General features: G+C 42.8%; 1 protein-coding gene across 1 annotated transcript in view; it reads left to right on the forward strand.

The window, feature by feature from the left end:
- The window catches only part of pkn2a (protein kinase N2a), a gene marked incomplete in the record, with an annotated part of 88,484 nt that overhangs the window by 50,248 nt on the left and 25,301 nt on the right, over nucleotides 1-12,935 (forward strand). The window contains 5 exon segments of the mRNA XM_037682162.1: nucleotides 4,160-4,316; nucleotides 4,441-4,567; nucleotides 6,692-6,825; nucleotides 7,088-7,163; nucleotides 7,323-7,414. Of these exon segments, the coding sequence (XP_037538090.1) occupies nucleotides 4,160-4,316; nucleotides 4,441-4,567; nucleotides 6,692-6,825; nucleotides 7,088-7,163; nucleotides 7,323-7,414 (586 nt within the window).

The raw sequence follows: 12,935 nt of genomic DNA on the forward strand, positions 1-12,935 counted from the left end.
TAAGGCTTTATAAACCCTTCCCACACTCTTGCTATGTTCTGAACCCTTAAATGTAATTTTAACATGTATATATGTTTTGTACAGTACTGCAAAATTTTACTCACCAGCTCTGCAGACCAGCAGTTCTGTTCTGGTCAGTCGGGCTTGGTTCCAGTTCTGCAGACCTACCCTGCAGCATGAAGCCCACCGTCCCGTCCAGGTTCATGTGTGCGTGCATAATTGAGCTTCAGGAAGCTTAAGGATTATTTTTGACTTTCCTGACAGTTCTGTATGCTTAATTGCGTAGATTTGCGTTGCAAAACTTTCGCTCCATTTCGACAGAAAGCAGCGGCTGGAAGCACTGTTGGCTTCTGGGTAGTATAGTTCTTTTTTACTGGCTTTACAGTGTAGGCCTATTGAAAGAAAACTACAAAATGGTGGCACCTGTCTGAAGTATTTTTTTCATTAACTTTGTCTCATACCGTCCCAATCGCAAGTAATATTATTCATTCATTCAACCTTTATTTATACAGGTTAATCCCATTGAGCCTCAGGGACTCATTTACAAGAGAGACCTGTTTATTTTATTTTTTAAGTTAAAGTTTTTTTTTTTTATTAAAGTTGACAATTGTTGAAAAACCGTGAAGTAGTGAGAGACTACTGTACCCGGAGAAAACTCACACATGCATGCGGAGAACATGCAAATTTCATACAGAGCGGCCCAAGGCTGGAAACAACCCTGTGACATTCTTGCTGTGAGGTGACTACTCCAGCCACTGCTCTGCTGTTTCCTATCCAAAGACTGTATAAATTGCAAATCCTGTGTCCTTGCCTTCTCTGTTTGTTGGAAATTGAAGCTAGATGGACCTGGTTTATGGAAGCTGCCATGTGGTATTATTGGGGGGGGGGGGGGGTTTGTGCACTATGGATATTCGGCTTTAAGTCCCACCCACTTCCCTTCACACAATCATAGCATTGCAGGAGCTTTCTTTTAAGGATTAAAAAAAGTAATGACGGCTCAATATGTTAAAACTTAAAACATGTATTGGATCCAGTTGACAGAAAAGGTTTGTCTTGTTCCAGCTTCAACTTCTTTGTTCTGGTCAGAGATCTAGATATATACGGTATATGGTCAAAAATAATAAATTAAAAAACATTGATTGGTTGAGCAAGTACAACAGTTTTCCAGCTCCTGCACCATTAAAACTAGATTAGCATTCATCCATCCATTCTCTTCCGCGTATCCGGGGTCAGGTTGCGGGGGTAGCAGCCTAAGTAGGGAGGCCCAGACTTCCCTCTCCTCAGCCACTTGGTCCAGCTCCTCCGGGGGAATCCCAAGGCGTTCCCAGACCATCCGAGAAACATAGTCCCTCCAGCGTGTCCTGGGTCTTCCTCTGGGTCTCCTCCCAGTGGGATGTGCCCGGAACACATCACCAGGGAGACGTCCAGGAGGCATCCTAACAAGATGCCCGAGCCACTTCAACTGGCTCCTCTCGATGTGGAGAAGCAGCGGCTCTACTCTGAGTCCCTCCTGATAACTGAACTTCTCACCCTATCTCTAAGGGAGAGCCCAGACACCCTGCGGAGAAAACTCATTTCGGCCGCCTGTATCCGTGATCTCGTTCTTTTGGTCACAACTCAAAAGCTCATGACCATAGATGCAAGTAGGAACGTAGATCGACCGGTAAATTGAGAGCTTTACCTTTTGACTCAGTCTCTTCACCACGACAGACCTGTACAGCGCCCGCTTCACTGCCGATGCTGCACCTATCCGCATATTGATCTCACGCTCCATTTTTCCCTCATTCGTGAACAAGACCCCAAGATTCTTAAACTCCTCCACTTGGGGCAGGGCCTCCTCCCCGACCCGGATAGGGCACTCTACCCTTTTCTGGCTCGAGACCATGGTCTCGGATTTGAAGGAACTGATCCTCATCCTGGCTGCATCACACTCTGCTGCAAACAGCTCCAGCGAAAGCTGTAGATCACGACTTGATGAAGCCAATAGGACCACATCATCTGCAAAAAACAGAGAAGCGATCCTAAGGCCACCAAAACAGATCCCCTCAACACCTTGGCTATGCCTAGAAATTCTGTCCATAAAAGTTATGAACAGAATCAGTGACAAAGGGCAACATTGGCGGAGTCCAACTCTCACTGGGAACTAGCCCGACTTACTGCCGGCAATGTGGACCAAGCTCTGACACCGGTCATATAGGGACCTAACAGCCCATATCAAAGGGCCTGGTGCCCCATATTCCGTGAGTACCCCCCACAGGGCTCCCCAAGGGATGCGGTCGAACGCCTTCTCCAAGTCCACAAAGCACATGTAGACTGGTTGGGCAAACTCCCACGCACCTTCCAGGACCCTGCTGAAGGTATAGAGCTGATTCAATGTTCCACAACTAGGACGAAAACCACACCGCTCCTCCTGAATCCGAGGTTCGACTATCTGACGGACCCTCCTCTCGCGGAACATGGCCCACTCGGACTTGATGTCCCCCGCCTCCCCCGGAACATGTTCTAAGCTCTCCCGGAGGTGGGAGTTAAAGCTCCGTTTCATGGCAGACTCTGCCAGATGTTCCCAGCAGACCCTCACAATACGTTTGGGTCTGCCAGGTCTGACCGGCATCCTCCCCCACCATCGGAGCCAACTCACCACCAGATCAGTGGACAGCTCCGCCCCTCTCTTCACTTGAGTGTCCAAGACATGCGGCCGCAGATCAGATGAGACGACAACAAAGTTGATCATTGAACTGTGGCCTAGGGTGTCCTGGTGCCAAGAGCACATATGGACACCCTTATGCTTGAACATGGTGTTCGTTATAGACGATCCATGATGAGCAGAGAAGTCCAATAACAGAACACCACTTGGGTTCAGATCAGGGGGGCCATTCCTCCCAACCACACCCCTCCAGGTCTCACTGTCATTGCCCACGTGAGCGTTGAAGTCCCCCAGTAGAACAAGGGAGTTCCCAGGAGGCACACTCTCCAATACCCCCTCCAAGGACTACAAAAAGGGTGGATAATCTGAGCTGCTATTTGGCGCATAAGCACAAACAACAGTCAGAACCCATCCCCCCACACGTAGGCGGAGGGAGGCCACCCTCTCGTTCACTGGGGTGAACCCCAACGTACAGGCACAAAGATGGGGGACAACAAGTATGCCCACTCCTGCTTGGCGCCTCTCACCAGGGGCAACTCCAGAGTTGAAGAATGTCCAACCCCTCTCAAGTAAACTGGTTCCAGAGCCAGAGCCATGCGTCGAGGTGAGTCTGACTATTTCTAGCCGGAACCTCTCAACTTCACACACCAGCTCAGGCTCCTTCCCCACCAGAGAGGTGACATTCCACATCCCAATAGCCAGCTTCTGTAGCCGAGGATCAGACCACCAGGGTCCCTGCCCTCGGCCACCACCCTTCCCACATTGCACCCGGCCCCTTTGGCCCCTCCCACAGGTGTTGAGCCCATGGGAAGTACATTAGCATTGCTAAAGTAAAAGCTACTTGCCTGTCCAGTGTCTGCCATAAGGTACTGTCCTTTGATTGTGTGCAGCACAATGTAGTAGTTTTTTTTTTAAACTGAACTCTTCAAGTGTTGCCTAAAAAACAGACCTCACATTTTAAATACAAATGTAAACAAAGAGCACTACAAACAAATTAATTATACAGGCTTCTGAACTTTAGTTTAAACATCATCAGTATGTTTCTCACACTGCTAAATTATTTCTATTAATAGTGACCAATACAGTTATTGTGTGTTCAGTTGTTAGTTTCAGTCCTTGTGCTGTTATTGTCTTCTTGTACTTTGTAGAGTGTTTTTAGAGTTTTCTTGCTTGCTGTAGAAGATATTGTGTTTTGCTGGAGGTCTGTCCTCTTATAGTCAAACAAGATTTTTCTGTTTTCAGGCACTTGAGTGTCACCAGAGGCTAACGTGCTGCTCTCACTGTTGACTTGTTGTGCGTTGGGGAACTTAAACACACAAAATGATAATGATGATGTTTTTATGCTTTGTGTTTTATTTAACAGTGTTGTATAATGCCACATGGAAAATAACTTTTTCAAAAGAGAATCTACTAACCTGAATCTGTGGGTCTTTGAGATTATTTAGCAGTGTGTATGTGTTCTTTATCTTTCTGCTTTTTTAACCACTTATTTGTGTTTTACTGTGCTTTTATCAGGGAAGACTTTCTTGCGAGCACCCCAGATGAACATCAACATCGCCACCTGGGGCCGGCTGGTGAGAAGAGCCATACCTACAGTCAGCTCCAACTCTTTCAGTCCTCAGGCACCTGAGATGGGTCAAAGCAGCCTGCCTGGTTCACCCACACCCAGCAGGTGATCAAACACACATACGGGAGACATTATATGAAGTCATCTAGATGTGAAAGTAGTAAATAAAAATTATAAGCTGCTGCTGAGTTCTGCTTTCTTTTATTCTCACGTCTTTGTCCAAACATAGTGACCCGCTGGTGACTAAGCTGGACTTTGACAAAGAGCCTACACCAGAACCTAAACATTACCCTCCACCTGATGATGTTCGAGAAGCGCCTGCACAGCATAAGATGGCCAACAAAGATGAAGTTCAGGTATTATAGTGTTACAGAAATGACAAGTTAAAAAAAAACTCCACTGAATTGATGCATCATCAGATGGGTCTTGTTCTAAAAACAACTACAGACCAGTTTCTCACTTAATATTAATTAGATTAATTAAACTTGTGGATATTAAAGGGAAAATGTGGTTATTTTGAAGTGAGATACTGTTAAAGGTTATGAACATTGTCTTACATCTAGATAGCTTTTTGCATGTCCTCAGTTTGAAAAAGATTTAATTTAAGTCTAACAGGACTGATAAGCTCTTATAAGCTAATGGCTACCAGTCTCAATCCAGAGGGAGGCGCCAAAGATGCATCCTAACCAGATGCCCAAACAGACCACTTCAGTGGCCTCCTTTCAGAGTGAAGGAGCAGCCGCTCCACTAGGTGCTCCACTCAGATGACAGAGCTCCTTGCCTTATCTCTAAGGCTGAACCGCACTCTGGAAACCAGGGAAATCCTGGAAAATGACTTTACGTTTTACAGACAAGGAAAACTCAGGAAATGTGAACACTAATCTGCTGATTGAAGGATGATCTCTGAGATTTTGACATGTACATGTATTCATGTTTGTATTCTACTATCATTAAGTCCATATTTTGCTTCTACCGTGTACATATTACATGTATCATTACTGACTGGCTATGGTGGCTTTTAAGTATCTGATGTTATACAGTATACTTAAATATTAGGAATGATTGCTGTATGCACGTATCGTAGACTACAGTAATACTTACTGTCACCTCTGAATGTGACTGCCCACCACCAAAGACCAAGTTCTGAGTGTTTCGAGTGACTGAAAAATCTCCTCAGGGTTTACTCGGGGAAATATCAGGGAATTTTGTTTTTATAAAATGCTGAGAACCCTGAAAGAAAGCTCATTTCAGCAGCTTACTCAGGCGTCTGCTCAGTGGAGCAGGTCGAACAACTACTCCCCCATTTTCTAAAGTGGGGGTTACAATTTTGCTCTCTGGTACTTTGACTTGAAAGCATTATAACTCAAAGCAGTGTTGTAGTGTTTACCGATTCCAAGTTTACTTTCTTAGTTACAAACTATAAAAATTATATTTAAAACACTCTGCTTCACTCTGCTTTGAACTGGTTCAGAACACCAGTAGCTGTTAGCTCACTAGTCTTCATGCTCTGCTGTGGAGATTAAAAAAAAAAAACTACAGTAAATCGAGTCAGTTATTTACAGCTATTACTGTGCTGTTTTGTTTTCTGGCTATGAATCAGACAGACTAGTTTAAGAACCTTTGAATCATATCCACAAGTTTTTAAAAAGTGTTGAACTTGATCCCTTTATTCTGATTTTATTGACGTCAACACGGAGCTTATTATAGATCATTTTTGAGGGGGTTAACAAAAGTTTAGGCTAAAATTGGACATAATGTATGACCTAAAAGTAAATGTTTTGTAAATGTCTACATTTTATTTGTTCTGTAAAATACTCAAATACTCGTTTGAAAACCTCGACTTCACCAAAGTTCATGCTCAATAATCCAAGTGTTGGGTCAGGTCTGTCAGGTCACCTCGACTTGTTTTGTTTTTAGTATTTGAAACGATACAGGTATTCATGTCCGCAGGTGGACATTGTTGTAAATCCAGAGCCACGCAGCACATTTAGTTTGTCTTCAGGTTGTGGCTGCAGTGGAAAAGCTGTGAATGCACCAGAGACATTCAGCTCGGTCTGTTTTGCACCCAGTCATTTGTGATGTGGCTTTGTTTGTATCTGTATCTGGGTTAATATTTAAATAAATCGTAGAATTTCACCCCAGTCTGTTTGAAAGAAAGAGAGGGGGAGGCTGGCTTTTGAAGAAATACAATGCTCCTGGGTACAAAAATTACCCCAGGCTGCAGTGGAAGTGCTACAGCTTACTGCTAATGCCACTTTTTGCACCTGCAAATAACTACAGAAGAGAGACCGAAGCTGTTTTAGGTCTGATCAGACCCGCTGTTAGTTCATCAGTCCTGTCAGGATTCTCCACATTAAGTCTGTTTTAACAGGAAGCAATATATTAGTTTACTATATTTTTCACACACAACCCATTCCAAAATGACTCCCCAAACTGTTAACTTTTTTAAATCATTTTGTTTTCTGTTTTTCTCTCTGCAGGATGCCCTCAGTGCGTACGACTTCCTGAAGAGGAACAGCACGGTCATGGAGCCGGACATGGACGGGCTGCTGGAGCGGGACTTTCACTATCCAGACCCAGAGCTCACCTCCATCCTGAAAGATACAGAGATAAGGTCAGACAGCCATGTGCTCATTGTGTTTCTGGCTTTTAAAGTTTGTGAGATAGTTTACTTAAATGTGCAAGATGAATAAAATAATTGCTCCTGTTTTTAGGAGACTCTTGACATTAACACTGTGCTGGTGAGCTGCCACCTTTGTTCCCGTTTATTTTCTCCCCTCTGTTGATTCTCCAGCTGTGACATGCAGATGTAAGCACTGCCCCCTGGCTTTAGTTTGTCTGCATTGGATTGACCTGCGCTCTCCGTCTCTTTCCAGGGAAGAAGAGCAGTTCCACTTCAGTCTCCAAGACTTCAGATGTGTGGCTGTTCTTGGACGAGGTCACTTTGGAAAGGTACTGTTGGGTTACTTGTCTTTTATAGGCTTTCAGGGTAAATAACTAAAAAGCATAAATGTTTTAACCTCCTGATGATCTCATAGATGTGACCGCTGTTAACTGTATTTTAGGTTGTGGGTCAACACGTTCATTAATCATCGTCTGTACCCATTACAGGTGCTGTTATCAGAATATAAAACCACAGGGGAGATGTTCGCCATCAAAGCTTTGAAGAAAGGAGATATAGTGGCTCGAGATGAGGTTGACAGGTGTGTATTTACAGCTCTGCTCAGACTGATCGGTCTCGCAACTCCAGACAGACTGCAGCTTGAAATATAAATATAAACGAAAGGCTATCTTTTACATTACCATCTGCAAGCAGGACTGCCATAATTTCTGGTTTAAAGAGTGCACCTGAATATAAGCTGCGCACACTAAATTAAAAACAAAAAAAACGTGTACACGTATAAGCCACGCCTGTGTGTAAGGCGCGGGTGTCCATGTGAGATATTTACACAGAAAGATGTCACACAGAAAGATTTTTTAAAAGATTTTAATTAAATATGTACCAGTAACATACACAAATATGCACAGTGTTTTCTGAACAATGTTTTTAACACGGCTGGTTTAAAAAAAAAAACCAGTAGCTTACCAGGAAGTCATTGATGGCTATCTTCAAGTTGTCCTCCTGCTCAGCGGAGCAGCAAGTGCTCTGTGAGCATGTGAGACTCACACGCTCTGCGCATGCAGGGGAATCCCCCCTCCCATGTCATTGGGTCGACTGTGACCTGTTCGGTAATTTCGGTGGTCAGATTTTTTTTTTTACCTTTTTATTTATACAGGTAGTCTCATTGAGTCACAAGGACCCACCCCCAAGAGAGAGATGTATTGTATGTGAGGGTGTGACGAAGCTAAATGCTTTTGGTGGCAGGAAGCTCATTACCCTGTCCAACAACAACAACAAAAATCCATAAATTAGCCGCAGCATTGTATAATCCAGAGGTGGGCAATGTTTTTTTTCCCAAAGGGCCACATCAAAATGTTTAAAACAATCAAAGGGCCCCATAGAGAATTGGAAAATACACTTTCTTTATGACAGATAATCTAGAAGACCTTTTTCAGGCTTTTTCTTATTGTAGCAAAGTTAGCATGCTTTATAAAACATGTCTTCACAATATCCTTTAGAAATATAATACATATTCTGTAAACTGGCTCTTGTGACAATATATTACATGAGCTTAACATGTTATACATGTTAGCAGGAATATGCAAAACAAACTTATATTTTTGTGGTTCCAAGTCTTTAAACTTCAGTGTAGTTCTGGAAAAACAACAAAAATGTTTTTTTTTTTTTTAAGTTTTGCATTAAGATGTTTAAATGTTCTTAAGTCTCATTGATAAATTGCTGTTTTTTTTGTTTTTTTTATCAATCTTTATTTTAAAAGTTTTTTGTGTTTTTTTTTATTAAACTAATGATACTGGGGGAATGATGGAGATTGTAAATGGGCCACTTTTGGCCCTCAGGCCTCAAGATGCCCACATCTGGTATAATCCATTGGGTTCAAAGCCTGTGAAAAAAGTAGCAGCTTATAGACCAGAAATTACAGTATTTGCTCCTTTATGTTCTCACTGTGAGCAGTTTACAGACTGACCACTAAGATCTGTGAGCCTGTTTACACATGACGACAACCTCAAACCTCAGTGACCTCATCTCATGTGGACAAATGGCTGCCTTCCAACTGGATGATCAGGGATTTGATCCACAGCCTCTGCAACATGCTGAAGTGTCCTTAGTCAAGACACGGTCACCCCCATCCCCACTGCTCCTGATATGCCAATTTAGAGCACTTTGAGCGGGGTGGAAGTGCTCTATGTAGGGTCTAAATTATAATAAAAAGGTGTGTGCAGTGTTTCTCCCAGAAAACTTGCCATGGCGGGGTGCTCACTTCATCTGATTTTTGTCGATGGGGGGAGGGGGGTGCTTAGACAGAGACGCGCATCTGAGCTGTGGCGCTGTTTGTGCTGACAGTGTTATTCGATTGTGGGGGGGGGGTAGCATGAGGGAAGAGGTTACCTTTAACTTTTTAGCTAGCGCACCTGTATTGCGAGCCGCTAGCTTAGTGTTACGTCTGTACCTACAGGTGGGCGGGGTACGTGTGATTCGGTAGATTGGGCGCTCGGTTCTGTTGGCGGGGTGGGGCGCCCTGCTTGTATAATGGTAGGGGAAACACTGGCACTGTGGGTGTGTGTCAGAGAGAGGAACACATTAAAAGACTTTGCAGAACCAGGGAATGTTGAAAAGAAGCAAAGCCCGAATGCTGATGTTTTGCCCTTGTTTTTGTGAGTTTCATTAATTATTAAACTGATTTTTTTTTTTTTGCATCTCCATCTGATTATCATTTGGTGTCGAATCCAATTTAGATTGGCTCCACTGCAAAAATAATTACAATTCAGCCATTTTAAACATATTGTTAAAGTTATAAAGTTAAAGTTATACATAAAGTTTGACCAAAACAGCTCCATCTCTCAGCATATGATGATTTTAGTTGGAAGCTCTGACATGACAGGTGATGCGTAATGTGCATTATTTCAAGGAATGGGCAGGCCTTCATTTATTATTGTCCCATTATAACTACTGGTACATTTATTGGGTTTTTTCTTGCTTCAGAGGAAGTGCTTTCTTGGCTCATTGGGGACTTCTAAGTAAAGAGATATAATTGGTTTGTACATGCATGTGTAGTGAACTAAGCCTCAGGTCAAAAGCCTTCCTGGGACAGGAACTGTTATTTCATTGATTTGAGTCCAGAAACACAAATTAAGCTCATCCAGAGACTTTCTGAGTGTGTCCTGCACTGGTCAATTGAAAGAACACTCTCTTTTCATTATCATTACTATTTTACAATATCTTGATAATCAAAGTGTGTTTAGTTCAAACCATTTTAAATGTTGAAGTGAACTACTCATTTTAAATCAACTGTGAAACAGTATAAATGATTTTTAATCCTCATTCAAAGTAGAAATCAAGTTAAAATGCCTGTTACAAGTAATTATGCATTTTTTGATTTTCTGTCTGAAATGAGCAAGTTGTGATATCGGTCAAAAGTGAAGGAACGGTCAAAAACATGTTTATCGGAACGAAATGTCATGTTTATCTCTATCAGACAGATAGAAGGAAGACTGGCTCCTAAATGTCTCTGTTCTTCAAAACATCTTTCTGTCTGTTCTTAAACATCTACGCTTTCTCCTTGACATGTAATGACCCTCTGACGTCACTAAAACCACACCCCGGTTGGTTCGTTCAACCAATCAGGAAGTTCCCAGAAGGAACCGGAAGTGACCTCTTTAAAAGGGTCGACACTTCCTAGTTCCAGGCAGAACAAGTTCGGAGAGCAGAACCGAACAGAAAAGTTGCTGGAGAGAACAAGAAGTTCCAGACATGATCTGAAGTTCTTCCGAGTCTCGTGGGAATTATGGAATCTTCCACAGTTGAGTGGAACTCTGATGGGCTCACAGCTCATGTGAGTCCACCTGAGAGGTGAGCGTGGTGTTGAACGAAGTACCGTCACTACTTCGGACGATTCGCAGCTGTTCCTACGGAGACGCTGGAAAGGTAGCGTTAAATGGAACTCCATACCAGTGGAGACACCTTCTACAAGGTAACGAGTCCCTCACTACCGAAGTGTACCGAGGTTGAGCTGGGTTCGGATGGAGGGTGCCGTTTGTTATCAACACACTTTTCCCTCATCCATTTCCTCTCCATTTAAACTCCTTCATTTTCCCATCTTTAAACTTCTATCTTGCCAGTAATCATCCAGATATTTTCAGAAATGTCTGTTGCATTTTAGTTGCAAGTGAGAAATCATGGCCGTATGGTTTCTCATTGTAAAGCTCATTAATTAAGCTGTGTTATTGCGTTCAATCAGAATAATCACGTGTACAATGTTTGATGTTAAATTTTGATTCTGTTAATAAATGACCCCATTCATTTTGATGGGTCAAAGAAAATTAACGTCTCACGTCACTGATTAAACCATCTCCCACACAGTATCTCTGTCACATATCTGTCAAGTAGCTCGAAAAAGAGAGAATCCGTTTAAATTAAGTATAATATCAGATGCATATTATCTCTCATTACACATGTATATTGATTTTGCACTATTTAAACCGTAACATGTTGCTAAAGTAGAAGTTACTCGGCTGTCTCGTTGTCTGCTATGACATGCTCTTTGATTTTGTGCAGCACAAAGTAGAAAAATTGGTCACATGAGTCTTGACTCATGTCTTTGCTTTTTTTCTCGGTGTATGTTTAACTTTTTCAAACTCTGTTTTGAAATATCTGCTACATGAGACATTGTGTGCCGCAGTATGGCTGCACTGACGGGAGATTCACTTTGACTTGCTCTTTTTTAGTTCCTGTTGTTTTTGTTTTTACCTTTTTTTGCACCTGTACACCCATGCTACGGGTATGACCGCAACACACTTTTGGAGTTTTATGTTTTGCTGTCTTGCCATTGTGGTTCAGTTCCCGGCCCCCTTCCTGCCTCGGGCTTTGGCCTGTCATAGCAGCTGTCTCCATGATCCTCCATCTACCTGTATGGACCGAACTCTACACATTTTGGTTCAGTGGGGAAACCTTGGATGTTCTGTGTCTGCCAGACCCGGTTCTGGAGGGCTGTCATCGTCTGTTGCTGCGATCATAATTATCATCATGCTGCTAACAGAGCCGCGCTGCTAACAGGACCATACTGCTGTAGATGCATTTTTTTTTCACGTTTGGTGCTTTGTTTTGTACTTTTGTTGCATGCTTTGGTATTTCTTGTGGGGTGGAGGCGGTGTTGGCGAGTCGAGACAGTTCTTCTCATCCTGAGCGTTTCGTAGCATTGTTGACCTTTTGTTGACCTGCACATGACAATAAACCTAACCCTAAACTACATACCTACAACTCACAGCTCCAGCTATGCAGTCATTCATTGTTGTTACCGATGAATGTTGCGTGTATGACAAATGTGACAGCTCAGACCTTTAGCAAAGGTGTTGAATGCAGTAAACATGTTGATCCTTATAACTGCTTTGTAGTGGGACTAACAGGTCTTATCAGTTGGGTCTGAAAACAACCTGCTTGGCTCCACTAGTTGTTGCATTGTGTTTATCTATCTGCACATGTTGCCTGCCCTGATAGTTACAGTGGCTCTGCTTTGTAAAACGACAATACATAGAATAAAACTGATGCATTAAATGACGGAAATCAAAAACTTGAAACACAAAAGATTAGTGAGCTGCTGTTGCAGATGTCAGTGCCAGCACATCACAGACTGACATGTTTGATCTAATATGAATTTATATCCTTCTTATGGAGCCACTCCTTGGTTCTCCTGGCTGTGTGCTTCGGGTCATTGTCATGTTGGAAGAACCAGCCACGACCCATCTTCAATGCTCTAACTGGTTTAATGGCCTTTTCCTTTTCCCTTTTTTTTTTTTTTTTTTAGGGATGGGGCTGATCCGGTATCGGCCTCCGATACCAGCATAATTTAAGTATCGGATTTTTCCGATCCATGACGCGAGTTGGCTTCAAACTATGGAATGGATTTCCTGAACGAGTGTGTCTCATGAACCCAGAGTAATAAGACCCGCCTCACATTCAGGAAATCCATTTTATAGTTTGCAGCCAGCTACAACGTGAGGACTGAGCGAGTAGCACTGTGGCTAACAGCTAACCAACTTTTAATCAAAACATGTCCGCTGTGTGAAAGTATTTTACACTAGAAACACCACAAAGCAAGACAGCAACAT

The sequence above is a fragment of the Nematolebias whitei genome, chromosome 9 (assembly GCF_014905685.2).
Source record: "Nematolebias whitei isolate Nwh7 chromosome 9, NemWhi1, whole genome shotgun sequence".
Taxonomy (NCBI): Eukaryota; Metazoa; Chordata; class Actinopteri; order Cyprinodontiformes; family Rivulidae; genus Nematolebias; species Nematolebias whitei.